Source organism: Cygnus atratus, chromosome 1 (genome assembly GCF_013377495.2).
Source record: "Cygnus atratus isolate AKBS03 ecotype Queensland, Australia chromosome 1, CAtr_DNAZoo_HiC_assembly, whole genome shotgun sequence".
Classification (NCBI taxonomy): domain Eukaryota; kingdom Metazoa; phylum Chordata; class Aves; order Anseriformes; family Anatidae; genus Cygnus; species Cygnus atratus.
Genome location: NC_066362.1, coordinates 60,422,703 through 60,445,847, shown reverse-complemented (window position 1 = coordinate 60,445,847; position 23,145 = coordinate 60,422,703). Strand labels below are relative to the sequence as shown.

Sequence of the window (23,145 nt, the reverse complement as noted above, 5' to 3'; positions counted from 1 at the left end):
GGGTTGAAAACTCTCATTTCTTTCTTTAGCTGAAAAATTATTAAGCTGGGAAAGGAAAGGATGTAGTGAGAGTAAAAGTTTAAAAATAACTTCAGCTACCCACTGCCATCCACATCACACAACTGGTGACTTCACTTGGGCTCAAATACACATCAGCTTCCTCGCTTAATCCATCTGATGTACTCTCAAGCTATGAGTTAATGCGCAGCAGTGTCAGCTGTTTTGGGTCTTTGGAAATTGGAAACTAAACACAAACTAAACACAAATGTCAAGGAAAATAGTGAAGAAAGAGAAAAGCCTGAGGATTCCATGAACCAGATGGTTTAGGCATGAAAATGGATGTAACTGTTGGTAACAGCTTTCAGTGCCTGTACCAACTTCTCATCTGATCAGTGTTTTCAGTAACTGGTAGATTCATCATTAAGAAATACTTCAAATTCAGGATACTTTAAATTTCAGATTTTTTTTTTCTTTTAGTAGGGCAATAAAATAAACTGGTAAAAGAGCTCAAGCATTTGGGGATCCAGAAGCTTACAGATTTTTTTTCCCCAAATTCTTAAGAGGAACCACACATTTTGGCAGATGCATTCCAAAGAATCCTTTTGTAGCACACGGAAAAAAAAAACCAAACAGCTTTCCTGTAGCTGCAAGAGGTGACTTGCAGGTCTCCCTTGTTAAGACCATCTTGGAAATGGAACATTAAAGTGCCTTATACATTACTTTTGTTAATATATGAATATACAGAGTATGCCATACCATCAGTTTGTGAACAGCAGATCAGGTCTTCAGCCAGTCTGAGAATGTAACTTCCAAATCATAGAATGAGCTGATGGGGACCCACAAGGATCAGAGTCCAACTCCTGGATCCACACAGGACCACCCAAAAAACAGATCATGCATCTGAGAGTGTTGTCCAAATGCTTCTTGAACTCTGGCAGCTCAGTGCCATGCCCACTGCCCTGGGGAGCCTGTCCCAGTGCCCGACCACCCTCTGGGTGCAGAACCTTTTCCTAACACCCAGCCTGACCCTCCCCTGTCCCAGCTCCATGCCGTTCCCTCGGGTCCTGTCGCTGTCCCCAGAGAGCAGAGCTCAGTGCCTGCCCCTCCGCTCCCCTCGTGAGGGAGCTGCAGGCCGCCATGAGGCCTCCCCTCAGCCTCCTCTGCTCTGGGCTGAACAAACCAAGGGGCCTCAGCTGCTCCTCCTATGTCTTGCCCTCTGGACCCTTCACCATCTTTGTTCCCCTCCTTTGCATGCTCTGTAATAGCTTTATGTCCTTCTTATGTTGTGATGCCCAAAACTGTACACAGTACTTGAGGAGAGGCTGCACCAGAGCAGAGTAGTGAACATATGGCACTAATGAAGAAACATTAATCAGATTGTTAGAATTTGAGACATTCACAGATTATTTTCATGCAGAAACAAATGCTGAATTCCAACTTACATATTACTGTCTTCTCTGTGAAATTGTAAGGTTTCAAAGAGGGATTTTTGCATCGGCAAAAACCACTTTCTTTACCTATATCTAACGGTCTTGTATGTGTTCTTTGTAAGATTTGGGACTGAAAAGAAAAACAATACTCTTCCAAACATAAAAGGATGGAAATATTATAACAGCATCACCATCACTAGCAGAAGTGAATTAGAAATAGCGTAAGTACCTTTAACTTTCAAAGGATTACATATTCCTTCAAGTCAGACAATGAACTTGCTTTCTAGAAACTCACATTTTCTTGAAATGAAGTCACAATGTGCTAATGTTATAAGCACTGGCCTCTGACTTCACTGCAGAATCAAGCTGGAGAAGGATCTGGGCTGTGAAGGAGATGGCTTTAATGGGAACACTTAGGAACAGTCTTCAGCATTTTCAAAGATTAACATTGCCTGATACAATCTTCATTTTGCAAAACCCAACATTTTTCAGAAGTATCAGCAACATTCACATGTACAAATTTGGCAGAAAACAACTGTTTCTTTATTTTTACGCTAGAACTGATTATTACACAAAAGGCTTAAAAAAATTCAAAACAGAATGACCTGTAAATAGTGCTGTTCACAACCATGCAGGTGTTCTGACTCCATCCAAACCTCAACCAGTGCCCATGAGGACTAAGTATTGACCAGTGAACTGGAAATGAATTTAGACTGCTTTGCTACATTAAGTTCCTCAAACAATTTCATACTGCCTTCTGACAATCATAGGTAAACAGAAAAATATCTTAGTTTCCTAATAAAGAAAGGAAGCAACATGCCATTGTTTTTATCATGTCAGTGAGCAGCCAGTTGCTTCCTAGTCTTGGCTTTGGCAACGAATGACGTTATGTATGTATTCATGAACAAAGTACATAGGGTTCTTCCATGGCATCCTCCTACCTGTTTTCATTTCAGTCTGAGCTAGTCTTGTTGCAGCTACTGAACTGTGCACTGGAACCAGGAACTGATTTGGTAGCCAAAGAACACCATAATAAAAGAGCATTACATACCTGTATCTTACCAATGCTATTTCTATGCCATTAAGGCCTACCCTGGTCAACTGCCCAATGATCTCCTTGGCTACTACCATCTTCTACAGTGTTTGAAATGCCCATGTTGTAGCACCAAGTAGCTTTGCTTTTCATTTTTCTGGGGCAAGGCTCCCAGGCCTTCTCACAAACACTGAGCTCCCACTCCATCTCAGTGCCGGTTTGTTAGCTTAATACAGTCTGATCTGAAAATAAAAACACTCCAACAAATCACGACGTAAGTAAAATCTTCATATGTATTATGTCAGTTACAGTTATGCAATGGCCAAATATTAGTAAATTCATAGCTAATATTAAATTAAAACTCTGGAAAAAACAGCGACAACAGTTCCATGGCACGTATCTTTTTTTACCATGGGGACAATGCTTACCCTTTGTCCAAAGGGACAGTGGGAACAAGTATAAATATAGAAACTGTCTCCAAACTGCAACTCTAAGCCTATGTTAATGCTCTAAACTGTCACTGACTTTCACTAAAATTATTCAGATCCAAACATAAGCAATGATTTAGGACATCAATGTAAAACAATGCTGGTGACCCTGTACCAGTCAGGCTGGATTGATTTCTGTCCACAAAGCAAACTACAGAGTGGCAATAATTTATCGCCGGTCTAACAAGAGCATGTAGTATGCAAATATATAATTTTTAAAGTTATATACACACATTTCCCCAAATTTAACTGTGGCTGAATATTTTTCAATGATTTTTAGAACAAATTAAATACCAAGCCCTTTCTGTTTGGATGCTTTGCTTTGTTTTTCCAGCCTGAATAAGTCTATGGATATTGTTGTAGTTATACAAGGCCAATGTTTCACTTTGCAAACATTGAAGATGAAGGAGCACTTGAAGCTTCAGCACCAGAAGGAAAACAAGGAAGAGTGCAGAGGGTAGCTCCATTCGGAAGGTTAGAGCTATAACAATTATTGTTCCAGTTTGTTACAAGTAGCTCATAAAGCCTTTTATTCTAAACAGTCCTATTGTTATTGACAATCAAAGGGATTCTTATGTGGGATTACACCTTCAACATCCTAGAGCTGATACAGTTTGTAATCTTGAAGAACAGCAACACAAACCAGTTCCCCATAAGCACTGGAGAGATCAGAATACTTGTACTCTGTTGCAAAATGTCATTTCAGTTCATGCAAACCTTTGCCTTCTTCCTTAGAAGAAGGAGTTACTACACTTGGAGTTTGTTCCTGGGATTTTTCTGTTGCTGGAGTATTGACTTCTTGACCTAACTTTTTATTTATTTGTTAGACTGAATGAGGGTAGGAAGAGAAGAGGAGCACCATAGTAACAGCAGACTAATTAACATTGCTTGCGATGACACTGATGATTTTCCCTGTTTGTCCCCTGTCTCTCTTACACTCTTCTCATTTTGCTGCCTTTTCTTTTTTCCAGAGTGGTCTTTAAAGAGCTGCGGAAGTCCATTCTTTTGAGAGAACAACATTGGTGATTTCCTTTAAGTCTTTGCTTCCATAGGAAGCAGATACCTGGCAGATTTGCAAGGGAATGCTAAATCAACTATGGAAGTTCTGCACTGTTGTCTGTTTCTGAGAAAGTCGTAGAAGTTCTTCTCTAATTGCTTTTATAAGAGAGGCTGAAGAGTGACCTGGCTGGAGGTCCTCAGTGGAACTGGTGGTGTAGCAAAGGCCCTGGCCCTGAAGGCTGTTGTGCGGAAGCTGAGCAGGGGGTGCCGAAGGCTGCCTGGCTGAAGTCCTCGGCATCTGGAATACTGGTGAGGAGGAATATTCTTGGTGTCCATGCATATGTGTCTGGAAAAAGGCAGAAACCGTTATTCTACTTTCTGAATAAATATGATAATCCCAGAAAAGACAAGAAAGCAAAAAGGCAAAGAACAGAGGAAAAGCAGCATGGAGATGCTTCTATCTGCTGCCACTGTTCTTTTGTTGTATGAATGAGTGATTCTTCTTATGGAGCACAAACAACAAGCATACACAAATTTGCTGGACATCCATGCTGGTTCAGGGATTTTTAAAATCTCTTTGAACATCCATTAAAAAGTCTGACTCCCTTCTAGGTCTGTTATGTTTAGAAACTGAAATGGAAGGAGTTGGGGAAAAACACAGAACTGGAAGTCAACGAGTTGGCTTCTCTTTCCTTGCCTTTCCATCAACTTCCTAGAAGACAATAGGCAAATCACCATCTTCCTGGTTGTAATTCCTTCGTACCATCTATAAAATAGGGATGCTTCTACTTTCACCTTCCCATTCTCTGTCTGGCTTGCCTGTCCAGACTGTACACTTGTAAGGACCATGTAAGTGACCTGTGCCCAGGAAAACACGGTCAACAGGAGAAGCAACAAAAGGCAAAAATGACTCTAGTCAGAAAGACTGCATTTTTCTACACTCAGCGCAGTTCTACAGATCTGAGTAATACTTTCCCAGTTTAGGGACAACCATTGTTTAATGGAAGAAAGGGATCAATTCTGTTTTTGTTCAGTAACATATATTCTTTAATGAAACATGAGAGAAACACAATAGAATCCTAAGTTTATGGGCTTGTCTATCTGGAAAAAAATCTGCTTACACTAAAATAAATCATAAATTTACAGTACACTAGGTTACTGCACCAACTCCCAGTATGGAAACAAACCAGGTACATTTTGAAAAATCTAAATTCCAGCTGATATCCCTCAAGCAATCATTTCCTCTTGCCGAGTATCTGTGAAGGTTGAGAGGCAGCCAGATGAAAACACTGGACACCAAGGACTTGAGGCTGCTTGAACATGCCTTAATGAACCTACGACTCAGAGGAAAGCAGCACAATCCCCTTCCAACAAGGAGTATCCAGCTGCAGCATGTTCAGATCACAGTTATCACAATTTAGTGAGCAGTAACCTCTGCAGATAAGCCTGAAGTAGCAGCAGAAAGAGCTAACTGGGGAGGGAAGAAAAGACAGCAAGGTCAGCTAGAAGAGGATTTGGGGATGAGGGGGAGGGGAGTGAAGGGATTACAAAGCTGAGACTGGAAGGATATGGGGGACCTAGAGACACTGTAGCAGCAGCGTGCAGGGAACACAAAAATGCATGGGAGTATGTTGCCTAACATCTCTCATAATACAACTGAATGAAATCCAAGCAATTTGGCTTAGGACTGAACTAATAATAGATTCTGACTCTGTTGCATAGCTCATGCAGCCCTGATCAATTGCACAGTTAATTTGGGAAGAGAGATTAAGAGGAAAAGAAGCTTTAATGGGAGAATGATAGGTAAAGAAGATTTTCCAAGTAACATCCTATCTTACTTCTTATAAAAGGAAGGAGATTTTAGTATTAGAAAGGAATGAATAGGTCTCTTGATTGTTCAAAATTGCTGCATTTGGCAGTGAAACCTGAAACTAATTCATAAGTGGAGTCTAGTTAGCAAACCTGACAAGTACTTTGTGGGTTTATAGAAAAGAGATGACATCAAAAATATTAAACGTTCCTTGACACATGACTCTTAACATCAAACTAAACTACATTCAGGTTACTTTCACATTAAAATATACTACATGATTCGGCTCCTATCTCATACTGTATTGAGTTAGCACCGTAAGAATAGCTTCTTAGCAGACATGAGGAAGAATACCTGCTGAGGACAGTGGCTGTTTTATAACATTAAGGCTATAGAAATTTTCTTAAATAGCTTCCAAAACCAGAAATATATATTTTTGTGATTTCATATATAACATCATAATTAAACAGGTTGAGAACTTTCAAAAACAGAGATTACTTTGGAAACCTAACCTATACTAGACCACAATAGCAAACTAGGGATAGGAAAGCTAGAAGAAATTTTGTCATATTTTTAAACATTTCTTTAGGAATAGAAATACAGGTTTATGTACTATGTAACACTATATATGTAACAATATTTAGTTTTATATAGCATCCATAAATTATATTTTTGTATTAAAACTTCCATATAATTAACAGTAGTACAAAATAATAGACAAAAATATCTTTGAGTCTTCTTTTAGTTAACTTCTTAAGGAATGAAGATTTATGAGGTCACATTGTGCATTTGATCATCTCCACATAATAACAGTTGAACTGTGCCAATTTCAACTGAATTTTATGTATAAATATATACATGCACATACATGTATATATGTATAAATAAGTATATATTACAAATTATACAAAAATAAGTCGCCAATTAGATGTGACTAGATTTTTGCTATCTGCTGCTCAAGTGACCAATTGCTCTGTATTGTGTTTCCTGTTAGCTAAGGAAATACTAAAATCGTCTTGGTTGCGTAGGCCTTCTAGATGGGAGAGTGAAGGTGAATTGATGGTAACCTGCACACTGATTTTGGGTCAGGTGGCATAAGTGAGAGGTCATATTCCAATGGGAAATCAGGTGTTGACAGTAGAATAACAGATGAGAATACCGTGAGGAAAAGCGCCATGGCAGGAACACAAATGCAGATCCCTTTCAAGTTCATGGCAGAAAGAGCACTCCAGGTCTATCCTTCCTACATGCAGAGGCTAATGTTTTTGCTCAGAATGAAGGAACAGGAAGGCTGTTTGCTAAGAATGTTTTGCCAAGTTGAATAATGTACCTTAAGGAATGTGTCTATCATTAAGTAAATTCTCCTTTCCAAAAAGAAGAAAGAAATTTAGAGCTCTGTCCAAGTGAAGGAAACCAAACTCTGAAGGTAATTATTTAAGTATAGAAAGCTACAAGTTAAGGGCTTATCTAACAAACTTAAACTGCCTTAAGTATGCAAAAAGGCTGAAATCTTCCTTCCTCTCTCAAGAAAGAAAACAGAAAAATTGTAATTATAAGAAGGGGGGAAACGAAGGAGCACAAAGGCATTGCTCTCAAGAGTACTACAGTAAAGCTGTTGCAGGTCAGTCTGCTTCAAGATGCAAGTACATCAAACACTGACTGGTAGCAGGCAACTGGATCTTTCTTGGAAATGCCACACAGTATCTTCAACCTCACCACACATCTGGTAGAATCAGAAATGTCAGCTTCGAGAAGCAGCACTGCCAAGAACTTGGAATCACGACGGCTGCCTAGGAAACAATGATAAACTAATACATATTAATTTACCACATCCTGCTGACTGAGGTAGGAAAATTATTTGTTTAGGAACACCTCTACTGTTATGTGCAAGTATGTGCCTTATTCCATGGCCCTGACTCCTGCTGTTGTGCACTGATATAGAAGACAAAAGAACTATAATAATACAAAGTAGAAGGGTAGTCTGGGACAATTTAATTCAATGTTTTCTACTTAAAACGATCGCAAAATACAAAGGCATATTTCAAAGAAGGAAATGGAAAGCAGTATCCACCTATGCTGGTGCTCAGAAGCAGAACTGGGTGAACTGCAATTAATGAATGAAGGCCTCAAGTAAAGAAAAAAAAAAGGGTTAGGGTAAAGTGAGAGAAAGCAGTTAGAGAGATGCGAATGTGAAAGAATAGCAAGCAAAAGTTAGAAGAGCTAACGAGGGTTCGAAGAGCAAAGCAAAGAATGTCAGAGAAGCAACTGAAAGTATTCCAGGGAGAAAAAAGTTCCAAACAGTAATGCAGGAAAAAAAAAATACCCGAACATATCACTACTTCGGAAACTATGCAAATGTGTAACACAGTACTCACTGCATCTCGCCTAGCATATTCATCCTCTCCACGGTACTGGGGCCACCCTGGCCCCCCCGGCTGGCCATGCCCTGCTCTGCCTGAGGGGATCTCCACTTGTTGACCTCCGATCCTGCTAGCAATTCCCACCTGAGTGAGGTGCTGTATCTGAGAACCTTAAAAGCAAATATTGTTTTTTCATCTTTATACACAGTCAAGTTTGCAGGGCAGACAAACGGCAACATAAAACCTTGTTGGAAGCAGGAGACAAGAAGAAAGTGAAGCTCTGTTTGTGTAATTTAAAAAAAAAATCAGCAGAAAGAAGGCTATCAGTATAGAATAAAGAAGGAAAAGTTGTGTGCATTTTGTGCAGTTCATTTGAGTGTGATGCTTTTCACTGTCACTGCACTGAAGGAAGAGGTTAAGATACGTGCATCTCAGGCATGGACTGCACTGCATTCCAAAAACATGCCAGCCCTTTTCAAACAACACTTACTGAAAGCCCTGGCAATGTTTTAATGTAAATTACTTAGCAGCAAAGAGAAGATATTTGCTACTGTAATAAACCACATTTGCATCACACTGGCAAGACTCTAACTCTCTAGGCTACTTTCTATTCCATCTCTCACAAGAATAAAATACATGACTATGTAAAAGTGTAGTTCTTGCAGCTTTGCTTTATGGTTAAATATTAAACAATGCTGTCGCTGACTAACAAGAAGGTCAGAACACACTGTATCTCCTTTCGGCCTGAAAGCTAACCTCCTCCTTTCTAACTCCCCTCCACCCCCCACTGCTTTCAAACACATACAAGGACAGCCACCACCATTAATTGTAAGAGACATGGAACAGCATGCCAGCTTTCTTTTTTCCTGAATTTCCTCCCACAGGGAAACAAAATTTATTTTATAAATACAACAGAAATGAAACATTTAATAAACCCACAGATACATAACAGATAACTCTGCGTGCGTGTGTGCATGTACAAAAAGGGAGGAAAAGACAAAACCACTGATTTACGTGATGTACAGTTAGTTCGCTTTCATATTTTCCCCTCAAAAAACAACCATTAACTGAGAAGCCTGATATTTATACATACTTATGCTGAAGGACAGTAACTAATCATCTGAAATCCCCCAAACTTTAAAGCAAAAGATGCACGAACATTAGAGAATAGTGTGAATCAGAGAACTAAATCATCATCATTAAACTGTAACAGTCACTACAGTTCTGTCATTCTCATACATTTAACAGTTAAAGGGAGAGGAGAGCAACTATCAAAATTAGGACTCATGAGTACATGATCGTATTTTTAGTCTTTTTCAAATCCCCAAGAAGAAAACATTTGTCTGGGAAAAAAATAATTGTGGCATTTGCATGGTAATAGAACATTTTATTCTTAGAATCAGTGTTTGCTGCTTAATTGCAATATGACATTAGAATTTTACTCATGATAGCATTCATAAGCACTATGGAAATTATCTCACTGTCGAAGTAGTGAAGATGATTTCATATGGGACAGCAGCAGTAGATATCTTCAGAAACTAGAAGACCCTGCTTTTATGCATACATTTCTATGAAGAACAGTGAGAAACAAAGAAGCAGCAAAGTATTGAATTATTATTTTTGGTAGGCTTATTTGGGATGTATCAATTATATAATTTGGCACCAAGGAAATTACCAATGCTTATAAGACACTAAAAAAAAGTGGCAAAGCGCTGCCTTTTTCTGCAAGGTCCTACATATCTGTAAAGTTAATCTCTGTTTGTGACCACTTATTTTATTTTTTTTGGCAGTGAAGACAGGGACCACATTTCAAGTATAGTACCTGAAGAAGAGTTATGTCTTAATGGTGATCTCAGGGTAAGAATAGATATGGAGAAGGATTTGCTATTTTAGTGCATGTTCAACTTAAGTGTACCTGCAGTGCTTCCAACTGGTCGTGGTCGTGCCACTGATGGCATTTCCTCTGAGTATATTCCTCTGGAGGAATAATGAGCCTCGGGTGGCTGCTGGTCTGGGTGCATTAACTCCGCCGGTTGAAGAAAACCTGGCCCAAAGTTCTGCCTGGGGAAAAGAAAGGACCCAAGATTACAAAAAGTAAACAGCTTAATTAAAAACAGTTGTGCAAGTATACCTCATACAACACCTATTTGTGATGACTGAAGTAACTTTTTTTTCCTCCTTGATGTCCTGCATCACAGATGAAAATGACCTAGAAACTCTACCAAAAATTTCATGCAAGTGTTTTTCACATGTTGCAGTCCCCTCAATGCAGAGGAAAAAGCTGACCTTGTTTTCCCCTTGGAGAAAAATGTATCTTCAGGGGAAAAAAAACCACAAACAATCCAACACACAAAAACCAGGCCAGTAGTGATGAAGCCGCTTACTGTAGCAACATATCTGAATCTTACTCAAGAGTTGCTGGGCATAAAAATTATGTCTAAATCAAACCATACAAACTGTATCACATGTGTATTTCATGAACAATTATTATTTCATCAAGTTTTCTGAACATTTTCGAGGAAACTTCCAAAATCTTGCTTTCTAAGGTTCAAACTACAGACACCTGTCATTAGCACGTATGAAGAGAGATGCAACATATACTAAAACTAATGTTTTCTACAATTCAGACTGGTGCTCATAGTCATTGCTGGTATATATTTAATGAGAGGAATTAACAACAGAACCTGTCGTCAATCTGTCTTCATTAATTGTGCCCAGGTAATGGGACTTCGAAAAGAAACCCTACAATTCCTTCACAGAACAAGAACAGAGAAGGAGATGTAAATGCTGCTCTCCCTGTGCTTCCTATTAACATACCCTTAACCTTGACATGGAGAAGGTATGTTTTAAAAGAATGACGGCTGCTGAGTTTTCAAGGAGTATTCATTCCTTTCATTATGGGGGAGGTGTGAGCACCTAAACTTCAGGTGCTTAGTTACAAGGCTAATCTCTCTTAAACTGCAGGTATGATTTAACGAAAGGAACATGCTCCGCAACAGCCATTACAAATATTCAAAGCAAAAGGTTAGGTTCACTAAATCATTTTCTGCAGAAGCCCGTCTCTCACGGCTGATTATAAAAGAAACAAAGTGAGACAAACACACTAAGTCAAGCACATGAGCCTAATTTTATATTCCTTTTACCACAGTAGCACCTAAACTACTCTATCTATGGACTGCTACCTAGTCCATTCTTCAACACCTCCATTTTGCCTTTTTTTTTTTTTTTAAACAGGAAAATTCCATGACTGCATCTAGTTCAACCTATTCTTGATTTGTGCTTTATTTGGAAAGCTGACCACTTTTGTATGAAGACCAGATAACAAAGAAGGCTGAGATAAAAATAAATAGTCTAATAAAGCCGAATAAGAGCATAATAAACTAAAACAAGTAATTGTAAAATAAAGCTCTAACTACCTGGCAAGTAGTATTAAATGAAGGATGTGTAAAGGGTTCAAGGTGCAGAAATCCCATTGTGGAACCGCCAGAATCTCCCCACCTCCCTTGCATACATTCCCAACTGTCCCCTCAGTGGATCCAGAAGAAACAATACTCAGCCAGACTTGTGAGCTCATTAAAATAAATGCCTGAATGGGTAGGTAATGTTTAACAGTGTCACTTCTGTTATTTTAATCACTGCAACCAGCAAAGGATATGATCATCTGGCACTTAATGTCTATAATGTAGAGTTGGAATCTTGATAAATTATTACAATTTTTGATGATGTCTTTAAAGAAAATACCTTCTCAGCATTACTGCAAATGTATTATTTTTGTGCCAGTTTTTCTGAGAGGACAGGATCCTATCCTTTCTTGCTGATGGGTTTGTAGCTGAAAGGTATAAGTTTAATAACCCACTACCTTCTCTTCTCAATCTTTTTAATAGATAGATACAGCTACTCTTTAAAGTCAAGCAGAGATCAACAGAAGAATACAAAATGGGATACATCTCTGAATCTGTATAATACAGGCTTTTTAGTGCTACTTCCTATTACCAGACTGAGACTGAGCCTTCAATTTATCTTCGCATGTTAAAAAAAAAGGAAAAAAAAAAAAAAAAAGAGGTTTAATCTCCAGTTATTAAATTAACTGTGGAGAAACTGCCCCCCGAATCAATTTTACACCATCAAGCCACTATAGCTAGGCATCTCTGTTGCATTATGTGATATTTTTCTGGTAAAAAAACAAACAAACAAACCTGTTCATTGTGCCTTTATGTTTACACAGCTGATATGTGACCTAGGTCTTTCACATTTAAATTTTTTTACCCAAGTTGGTTCCAGCCCATTAAAGACGCTGACTGCATTTGTACAGAGAAGGGAACAGTAACTTACCCAACTACTATTCCATGCACTGGGTATTTAAGCCAATGGACTATGACATTGATACATGCCTCTTAATCATACTGACCTCGGGTCATTTTTAGTTCCTCTAGTTAGTACACTGTTTCTATCAATTTACTTATCATCATTTTCTGAATTTGAGCATAAACCCCATTCTACAACCATGAGAAGAACTCTCTCCATGTTTTTCACGTTTCCATGTTTTCTATGTTGGGGCATTCCCAGGTATTTGGGGCAATCCCATGTCTTTATATAGACTGGGCAAAGAAGAACTTGAGAGCAGCCCTGCAGAGAAGGGCTTGGGGGTCCTGATGGACAAGAAGCTGGACATGAGCCAGCAGTGCACGCCTGCAGCCCAGAAGGCCAACTATGTCCTGGGCTGCATTAAAAAAGGGGTGGCCAGCAGGGAGAGGGTGGTGATTGTCCCCCTCTACTCTGCTCTTGTGAGACCCCACCTGGAATACTGCGTGCAGGCCTGGGGCCCCCAGCACAAGAAGGACATGGAGCTCTTGGAACGGGTCCAGAGGAGGGCCAATAAGATGATCAGAGGGCTGGAGCACCTCTCCTATGCGGAAAGGTTGAAGGAACTGGGCTTGTTTAGCTTGGAGAAGAGAAGACTCCGGGGAGACCTCATTGCAGCCTTCCAGTACTTGAAGGGAGCGTATAAACGGGAGGGGCAATGCCTGTTTACATGTGTAGATAGTGATACGACAAGGGGGAATGGTTTTGAAATAAGACAGGGGAGATTTAGGTTAGAAATTAGGAGAAAGTTTTTCACTCAGACGGTGGTGAGGCACTGGAACAGGTTGCCCAGAGAGGTTGTGGATGCTCCATCCCTGGAGGCATTCAAGGCCAGGCTGGATGCGGCTCTGGGCAGCCTGCTCTAGTGGTTGGCAACCCTGCCCAGAGCAGGGCGGTTGAAACTAGATGATCTTTAAGGTCCTTTTCAACCCAGGCCTTTCTATCATTCTATGATTCTACTGACCAAGCTTTAGGAAATCTTTTATTTTAATGAAAATTTTAAGGAATTCTTCCTGTTAAGGTCAATGAGCTTGCAGATTGTTAACTTAATCTGCCGACACTGGCAGAGCCTGTGTTTGAACTACCTAAATAATGATGTCACTAGTTTGTAACTTACAGAAGTCCAGAGTGCCTACACCAAGGGCTGACAAACATTTGAACAAAAAATATGTTGCAAAGACACCAACTTGCTCAGGTGTTTTAACATGGGTTACAGCACTTCCACAACTAAATTATCATGTTTTCCCTAAATCTGTATCAGGCAAACAAAGAGAAAATCCCCAGAAATAAACAGTTGGTTATGCTTTGTGTTGGCAGTCACAAAATTCATAATCCTCAAGGTTACCTAAATTAAAAAAAAAAATGCACTGCATGTCATACTTTATGCCATTTCATATATGCTCCACTCACATTGAAACTGTCAGCTCTGGCCAAGACCTAGGTGAGAAAATGTGCTTAGAGATTCCACCTTTTCTAGTTGGTCCTTTCAAAACAGGGTTGCAGAACAAAGGATAAAGGAAAGTTCTTTGTATTCATTTTGAAGCTAAAGTATGCCAAGTTTTCAAGGCAGTAAAGACTTTAGATGAAATCTTATGAATGACACAAATATCAGTGGTGTTTCATCTCACACGATGAGCTGTAAGAAGGTAATGAGAGAGCAGTATGAGGGCACCTTTTTACCACCTCGGCTGCAGCAGCTTTAAGAGTCTGAGACAAGTGTGGCCCCAGTAGGTAACCATGACTCAAGAGTCTAACTTCATGTGTAGTTAGCACATAGGCACCAAACGTGGAATTAACAGTGGCTTGGACAACTGTTTCTTCTCTTTATGCAATTCTCCCACACTAAGGCCAGGAGAAGATGGAAAATCTGTTCTTCCCCCCTTATTTTATAGCAATAGGCCTACAAGGCATGCTTTTGCTGTGAGGGTCACCATGCTCTGAAATTTGTTAACTTGGTTAAAAATAGAACAAATCTGTTAGTCATCTGCAAGCTTTTGCAAGTGAGTGCTGCCCTGAGGCTACAGAAACAAGATGAAAGCGAGAGTACTGGGAGATGTACACGCATTGGAGTAACTGTTTCAGGCTCTCTAAAAGCTGAAACTCAATGGTTTACTCAGTATTTGGAAGGACACCTTTACAGCCAAGGGGCTAGGAAACACATTTCTTTTTAATGAAGGGTTGGATTCCACACAGCATGCATGTGTCATTCATGCCACATAAATAAATTACACAGGCTGAATCTGGACTCCTGTTACTTCTCATTTATACGGTACTTTGCATAATGATATAACAGTGTTAGTAAGAACTCTGTAGGAATTGAAAAGAAAATAATAAATGATAATTCCATGAGTGAAAAGTTACCTTGGTAGGAGACCTGGTGCTGCTGGTGGAGTCATTCCAAATTCCACATATCTCTGTCAGAAGAATGAAAACAAATGAATTAAAATCAAAATGTGTACCCTGGGAAGTCCACTGTCAGCCTTTTAAGTGATGAATTGCAGAGATCACTAGGCCTTTATGTGTGATTGGACTGCAACCTTAACAGCTTGGTTTTACAAACCCTGTGGCATAAGAAGGCCTGGGAAGCACTGTTACAGTAGGACAGCAGTCTCTTCTGTCTTTACGTACCTTAAAGATCTCTCAAAAATACTTTTCTCATTTGCAGATCAAGCAGTGCTCCAATGTCTATTTAGCTTAAAACTTTCAGCAAGCTAAGCTTTGCATTTGCAAACTTTTTAAACCTCCAACCAGCATCAGACTGCAACAGAGATACCACAGGGCTCAAACTCAAGAGTCCGGTGGGGTTTTGAAACTCAATTGTTGTGGAACTCAAGAAGACCTGAAATATTACCTGTGCGTGTCTCAGTGCTCCATAAAATGCAACGTACTACACATAGAAATACTGGTTCCCTATCCCTCACATTCTGAACGTGTTTGGATGTCTTGCTGGAAAACATGATCTAAGAACAATACAATCTTTTTCATTGTCAAAATACATACTAGCACATGTATTAAAAAAAAATTATTCTTGGACATAACAAAGTCGATCTGTTTAAGATCATAACTGAGAAGAACAGAAAAACTATCCTAGAGAAGAATTCCTATTTTCTCTTGTGGTTGGGATCGGAAAAGGGAAAAAGAATACAAAAGATCACCATATTGTGATGGCCATTTCAAAACTCTCCCAGTTCCAGAAACTATTCCACGTCTGTGGTAAGCCCTGACAGAAAGGGCAAAACAACAGTGATCACGGCTCAACTGGTGCTAACTGCCTGCCCAGAAAAGCCTTTCACATTGCATCACTCACATTAAATGGGATGTTTACTGCCCGAGTTGGACCATAAGGTGATCCCCATTGGGTGCAAGTGGTTCCCCTCCCTGCTCGAGCAGGAGTGTTGTTTACCGGCTGTCCTGCAGAGACCCCAGGTGGTGTGACGGCTGTGGAATTGGCCGCTTGGCTGCTGGGAGCCACCAGGGCAAAGGCGTCATCCAGCAATGAGTGCATGGTCTGCCGAGCCTCTTCTATGGATGGCTGCGGTGGGACGTACTGGGAGACTGGGTGGGAAGGCAAGCCGGGGAACTTCCCCAGATCTGCTGAAGATGATGTATGAGGATCAGGAGGCAAATCCGGATCAGACTGGAGAAAACAGAAAGAAGGTGAAGGGCAGGCAGACAGGAGATCTGATCAGCCAGCTTCCAAGCCCCTGCGGGCCTTAAGTCTGACCAACACTCTCTTTGCCAGACCCAGAATGAGATAAAATGCACAAGTGCCAGCACTGGACAAGATCTGTCCCTTACTCTCCCCACTTCTGCACATACAGACACGACACCAGCTGTTCAAATGCTTCATTCATGCAATCTGAAATACCCTGATCTCAGGTAAGGCAGAAATTCTCTGCTCAGTAGTTACTTAGGTATAACAGAAATCATGCAGTTTGCAAGCATGTTTGTAAAGTCACACAGTGAGAATTTACTCCACCCAGAAAAACCAATCAGCTCTGTCTGTATCTCTGAATTCTCTGCAGTTTCTGCAGTTCCAAGAAATTAACTCAGTCTTTAGCTTACAACTGACCACATCTGCAGTGATATTAAACAATTATTGCCCTCTAGAAAAACACACAAAGGGAGCAGTTAAGCAGTGGTTAGCTGCATGCAACTTGAACCTGGGTGCATCACCTGAACAGGATTCACCTAAGTGCTTCATAGCAGCAATAGCTGAGGCATGCACTGCAATTACTACCTGGGATCTTACCACATGGGCTTCTTGTTTATCAGTAACAGGAAATTAAACGAGCTTTGCAGCAGCAGACTTATTATCAAAGCTCACTCTTGCCACTGCATGCCGACTGCAAAATCAGTCATAAAGATGCAAAAGCCTCTGCTTCATCAGGAGCTTAGTATTCTGAGTACTGTTTCGCTACAGATGCCAAAGGGGCTGAGCTTACTGTGTGACAAGTCTTAATTAAATAGCTTCAGATGATAATTCTTTCTGCTGCAGCATGGCATTAAAATCATCACACTCTTGTTTGAATACAGAGGGAAACCACAGAAATCAACACTGTAGCCACTTGACTGCATATGCAGCTAATGGTGAAATTCTTAAAATTAAACTATCTTTCAAGATGAACACTGTCCAGGGGTTTTTAATATTGGCATTAGCCTTAATGAAATCTGCTTAGAAGTGGTTAAAGATGCCTAAATACAGTCTATGACATGGATATGACTGAAAAGAAGCATTCTCCAGTGTCTGCCTTTTTAAAACAGGAAACAAAATTAATTTGCATGACATTGTACTGGAATTGTTTTAAGTTACTGCAGTACAAAGATGTTACTCTTTCATTAATAATTAATTCACATATTTTAAATGCAATAAAATTTCTCATGAAAAGAACCAAGTCTTTCACTTTGTGAGAGCTAAGGCTAAATTTTTCTGTAACACATGAATACATAACATCTAGCAAATTGTACTAGAGTGAAGCTATGTTCAACTTATTGTGGAACATGCCAAACACTTTCATGTTCATAATAGCGACATTAATGAAAACAAGGTTTTAGTTCTTGGCTTCTTCAATATCAAGGAATACTTGGCAGAATTTCACTACCTCATACTGATAGATTGCCAATGAAGTCCTTGTTTCACTTTGATTTACATGTTAATTACACACATCTGAAATTAGCCACACAGACCACAGACAGAAGGCTGAAAACCTTCCCAAATCACAAATGTCATTACAATGATCAGAACTCTCCTGTCATTTAAGAGACATACATACAATATATGCAGAGTTATTGACTCCTGGAGGTCGTTTGTATGTCCCATCACTATCAGTTGTGATTAACCTGTCCTTTTCCGCATCAATGGGACTACCGTTTATCTGATGTCGCCGGCGCTGCTTGGGAGAACGTTTTGCACGAGAGCTTAATATGAAGAAAAACAAAAAGGCAAAGAGAGAAAAAACAACAAAAACAAGACAAAGGTAATCACATTTATTTTTGTACTTTATTCTCATCCTACTCAAGGTTGAACTTCTCTGCCCATTCACATTTCATGTCTCTCTTCCTTTTTGCAGATTTTCATCCCAGTCCCATTAGCTAGTCCCAAATCTCTTTCCTCAAGCTTCTCCTAATACCACTATCACTGCCATAGTATCTGCCCTCCAAACTGTCCCACCTCCTCACTCAAACTCTCTCCAGTGTCACCTCCTTTTCACATCCATCTTCTAAGCCTCCCCTACTGCCTCCCCACACCTCCCAGACCAATGTCTGATGTACTTGCAGTAGCAGAACAGACTATTACCACCAGGGTCATATGATTGGCATGTTGTGGTAAACTCTACTATAGCAAACCAGCTGAAGAACACACAGAGCTGGGAAAAACCTACTTTCCTTCAGAGTAGAAGCAGTCACAGGGTACCAGCACTCTGGAAAAAAAGTTCCACTATCCATAAGCCTTAAACAGATCCCAGAGAAGACCTCCTCTGGAAATAAGAGCCCAGGAAGGTAGGTCTGTGAGGCTAACAAATACACCTCGTTTTCTAAAAGGAATATGTAAAAAGTAATCTCTTGTAAAAGAAATCTGAAAACAAAACATACTGACATACTGAAACAAAAATGTTTAGAACCACTCCAATCTTTTCACCTAGCCAACTCAAATTCAGCTGAAGGTTAAAATGATTTTAAGCTCTGAAAGCTCAGAAGTACAGGTACTTTGAACTCTGAACCTAAAAGAAAATTGTACTTTCCTGTCTTTGAAATCCCTACCTCTTCCTGGGTTCTATGAAGACAGTAGGCACACTGCCTCCAGGGTCCAAGATCTTGTCAATCTGCATCTGTGCCTTGCGATATATTCTGTGTTGTTCTTTGGAGTCAACCACCACCACATCATCCACCACTGGAAATTCATAGTGCCCTTTGCGCTTGGCGCGAAGACGAATCTTATTGCGGTGATGCTCAATCTCAGATTTATGCCTTAGGGCTGTCTGTATCTAAAAGGAGGAGGAAAATAAATCAACTGCATTTTTTTGTATAGTTTTTGCAAGCAGAGCTTTTTGCTGCTCTTCTGTAAACCTCTCCTTCTCACCTCACTGTCTGACCCTGTCACCCTCAAAATCTCTGACAGATTAAAATAAACCACACAAACTGTAAATACACTTTCTATTAGTTATCTCCCCAGGTAGATATACTATTATACATAATGTGATCGCTGGCACAGCATGTTAGAGACAGGAGGCAATTTCTTAATAAATGGCAAGAGAAACACAAAAAGGTTGTGTCATTTGCTAGAAGTGACACCACTCTAAGAAAATAAGATTAATCAATACAAGCTACATTTGCTTATCAGAGATATTTGATCAATACCGTTCAAGTCTGCCACCCATTCCCTTTAATGACATTCATCATGTAAGGAGCAAGAATTTAAAGAACTAGCTGACCTCTCTGTTGAGCATGAGAAGTTGCCGCTAGCTATAGAGAAATGTAGCAGCAACACTAGAGCCCAGGTGCCTAGCTGGATGTGGTGTTCTCAGCTCTACAGTGACTTTCAGGATAAGCTTTTATGCCTCTCCCACCTTTTTTCAAATTCCCTGGAGTGCATCTCATCATCTGAGGAAAGCCATCATAACACCACACTTGTACGTCCTGGCCCAACAGTCACTGAAATCATTATCATTAATGGAGAAGACCTGGGCAGCAGATCAGGCCACAACTGCTCTGTGCTGGACTTATTTGGGAACACATCAGCAGCAGTAAATTGAAAAACAAATAAACTAATTTTTGTGGCTTCTCCAATGAAAATCCCCAGAAGACGTAACAGGGTCACAAGACAGACTTACTCTTTACATTTTGTTAGAATTAGTCTTCTGCCAATATAATCAAACTTCTATTTTGTGGACACTCTTTGCCTATGCATACTACATATATACATTTACCTCTCTTCTGTAAGGTCCTGAGAAACACAGTACTTTAACACAACTAAGTTACAGCTTTCATCAGTCTTCTACTTTGAATTATGGGAAGATGCCATCTTACACCCCATACAAAAAACAGGACCCACATATACAGAGTAATGTCAGGCAGTATATGACGTGGTTTTACAGCACATTACTAATGTCCCAGACATGTTCTTATTCTGTTTACAGTAACCTGAGCCTCAGAAAAGGCAGGAAGTTTCTGCATGTTCACTGGCTAATAAACACATCTTAAGTTGGAAACAATTAATGTGCTGTAAATTCACACCCTAGAACGTCCTGAAATAACTTGTTTGTATAACCCACAACCTGAGTTGCTGAAAAGCCAAAAGAGTGGTGCAGAACGAAACCCAGGGTGGGCTAGGCATTCCAACTCTTACACTACTCTCACAAATCTTGTCCTGCTGGCTAGGAAAAGAATGATAACACAAGGTATGCTGCCAATTTGTCTCCTTTCTTAGTGTTTAAATTTTGGTTTAGGCAATGCTTAAAACAGATAAGGTTATCTCTATGTATGGAAACAAGATTATTCCTATTCCTATAACTTGCTAAAATTCCACTCCCTGGGAAATAAGTCCTGACAACAAGAAAGAAACTGGACCCTTTTCACTTCCCACATTGCTGGGCACGTATTCTTCCACAGACATTCAAAGCAGACACAGACACAGACACAGATTTCTAGGTTGGAAGAGACCTCAAGATCATTGAGTCCAACCTCCGACCTAACACTAAGTACTCCACTAAACCATATCGCTAAGCTCTACATCTAAACGTCTTTTAAAGACCTCCAGGGATGGTGACTCCACCACCTCCCTGGGCAGCCCGTTCCAATGTTTAATAACCTTTTCGGTAAAGAAGTACTTCCTAACATCCAACCTAAAACTCCCCTGTCGCAACTTTCGCCCATTCCCCCTCGTCCTGTCACCAGGCACGTGGGAGAACAGACCAACCCCCACCTCACTACAGCCTCCTTTAAGGTAACTGTAGAGAGCGATAAGGTCGCCCCTGAGCCTCCTCTTCTCCAGGCTGAACAAGCCCAGCTCCCTCAGCCGCTCCTCGTAAGACTTGTTCTCCAGACCCCTCACCAGCTTGGTCGCCCTTCTCTGGACTCGCTCGAGCACGTCCATGTCCTTCCTGTAGCGAGGGGCCCAAAACTGAACACAGTACTCGAGGTGCGGCCTCACCAGAGCCGAGTACAGGGAGACAATCACTTCCCTAGACCTGCTGGCCACACTGCTTCTTATACAAGCCAGGATGCTGTTGGCCTTCTTGGCCACCTGAGCACACTGCTGGCTCATATTCAGCCGACTATCAACCAATACTCCCAGGTCCTTCTCGGCCAGGCAGCTTTCCAGCCACTCATCTCCCAGCCTGTAGCTCTGCTTGGGGTTGTTGCGCCCCAACAGGACCCGGTGCAGGACCCGGCACTTGGCCTTGTTGAACTTCATACAGTTAAAATGGAGACTTAAAAAAAAAGCACTTAAAAAAAAAGCACTTAACAGATACCTCTTTATTAATTTTGTTGGTCTCTGCTACTCGATCAGAAAGCACAGAATTCTGAATTGGAGGTGCTGCCATCGGCTGCATAGCAATCAGCTGGATCTTGCTTGGGACCCGTCTGCTTGCATCTGAGGAACGTGACATCCTATCCACATGTTCAAAGATCGAGGCTGAGGAGTGCTGCTCGTTTCCACTGCTTGTCTGAGGAGGTCCTGAATTACCAGAACAAATACAGAGTAAAGTGGCGCTGCTAGGGTTATCTCAGTCAAATGTCAAGCTCTATAGATTCTATGCTATGAGACTTTGAGATATTTCACATCTGTGTTTAATAAGTCCTTTAGGTCTTCCAGCTGATTCACATTTAGCATACAACAAGTTGGCCCAGTAGTTTGTAATGTATAAACATTTTCCCACTACACTTCCAGAAGGTGAGCTGTCATTCTTTATTTCTGTAAATCAAGCTCTTGGCATTTGCAAATCCTCAGTCTCAATCCACTTTGGTCCATAAAAGGCTGTTCAAGTACATACTCCTAATGGTTCCTCTTATCAGTACTTATGGAGATGCAAATTCCTCTATGGAGTTTAAAAGAGCAGAGCAGTAAGAGATGTCACATGGCAAATGCAGTTATTAAATGATAGGACCAATATATCAACTAAACAAAAAAGACTTAAAACATGACACAAAGCACAAAGAATTTTACAGATATTTTACTGATTAAAGCTTTTAAAGCACTGTGTTCTTCTTTGTGACAGGATAAACATTGCACATACTAATGTGCAAGCTGTACAAAAATTGCCATGTTGTAATTTTTTGAAGGGGTCATACGGACTCAACTATGAACGCCAGATGACATTATGGAGACCAATACATGTTGAAAGTTACAGCCCTGGTCCAGCAAACAGTTAATCACTTCAGCAGGAATGGGTTGCCTCCCTCAAAGACTTGAAATCTGTAGGATCACCCCAGTGGTTTGCAGTTAAGCACATAAAACATATTTACGTATTTTTTTTCTGGAGCTACGCCTACAATGTGAACCATTACATGGATTGGGCTTGCAAAAACTACTGAAGACTTGAAAAGTAATAATTTACCTTGCCTGTATGGTAACACTGCAAATTCTCAAATTACTAAACTGTTTTCCTCCACAAAATATAATCGGAGGTTACAGTCTGTGACTCTTCCTCTGGATGAACACAGTGGAGTAGAGGGACATGGTCCCACATCCTTGCATGGACTTCTGGTAACAGGCTGTGGTTCTTAGATTCAAATCAGAACAAAGAGTACAAATGTACTTTCAATTAATGATCAACCTAACTCAACTCCAACAGAATAGAAGGAAAAGAAAACAGCCGCTGCTATGATGCATTGGCAACACTTGCTGCTAATGAAGTATAGGGTTCAGAAGAGGACTGAATGCTATCATCTTCTGCAGAAGACCACAGGAGGTTATTTGCTCATAGAATCACAGAATCACCTAGGTTGGAAGAGACCTCCAAGATCACCTAGTCCAACCTCTGACCTAACACTAACAAGTCCTCCACCAAACCATATCAGTAAACTGTACATCTAAACATCTTTTAAAAACCTCCAGGGATGGTGACTCAACCACTTCCCTGGGCAGCCCATTCCAATCCTTAACAACCCTTTTGGTAAAGTTTTTCCTAATATCCAACCTAAACCTCCCCTGGCGCAACTT

At 40.4% G+C, this 23,145-nt stretch overlaps 1 protein-coding gene across 3 annotated transcripts in view; it reads right to left on the bottom strand.

Annotated features, from left to right (window-relative positions):
- Positions 1–2,742: 2,742 nt before the first annotated feature.
- The window catches only part of KIAA1549 (KIAA1549 ortholog), a 141,251-nt gene continuing 120,848 nt past the window's right edge, over positions 2,743–23,145 (bottom strand). Inside the window, exons 13-20 of one of the 3 annotated variants that reach the window (XM_035561598.2) lie at positions 21,455–21,660; positions 18,744–18,967; positions 17,756–17,900; positions 15,886–16,119; positions 14,844–14,896; positions 10,036–10,181; positions 8,136–8,290; positions 2,743–4,296 (exon numbers count right to left, since the gene is read on the bottom strand). In XM_035561598.2, the coding sequence (XP_035417491.1) occupies positions 4,042–4,296; positions 8,136–8,290; positions 10,036–10,181; positions 14,844–14,896; positions 15,886–16,119; positions 17,756–17,900; positions 18,744–18,967; positions 21,455–21,660 (1,418 nt within the window). In that variant the 3' untranslated portion in view covers positions 2,743–4,041. Of the gene's footprint in view, positions 4,297–8,135; positions 8,291–10,035; positions 10,182–14,843; positions 14,897–15,789; positions 16,120–17,755; positions 17,901–18,743; positions 18,968–21,454; positions 21,661–23,145 lie in introns of all 3 variants that reach the window. The other 2 variants (XM_050714041.1, XM_050714050.1) reach the window with 2 other exon arrangements.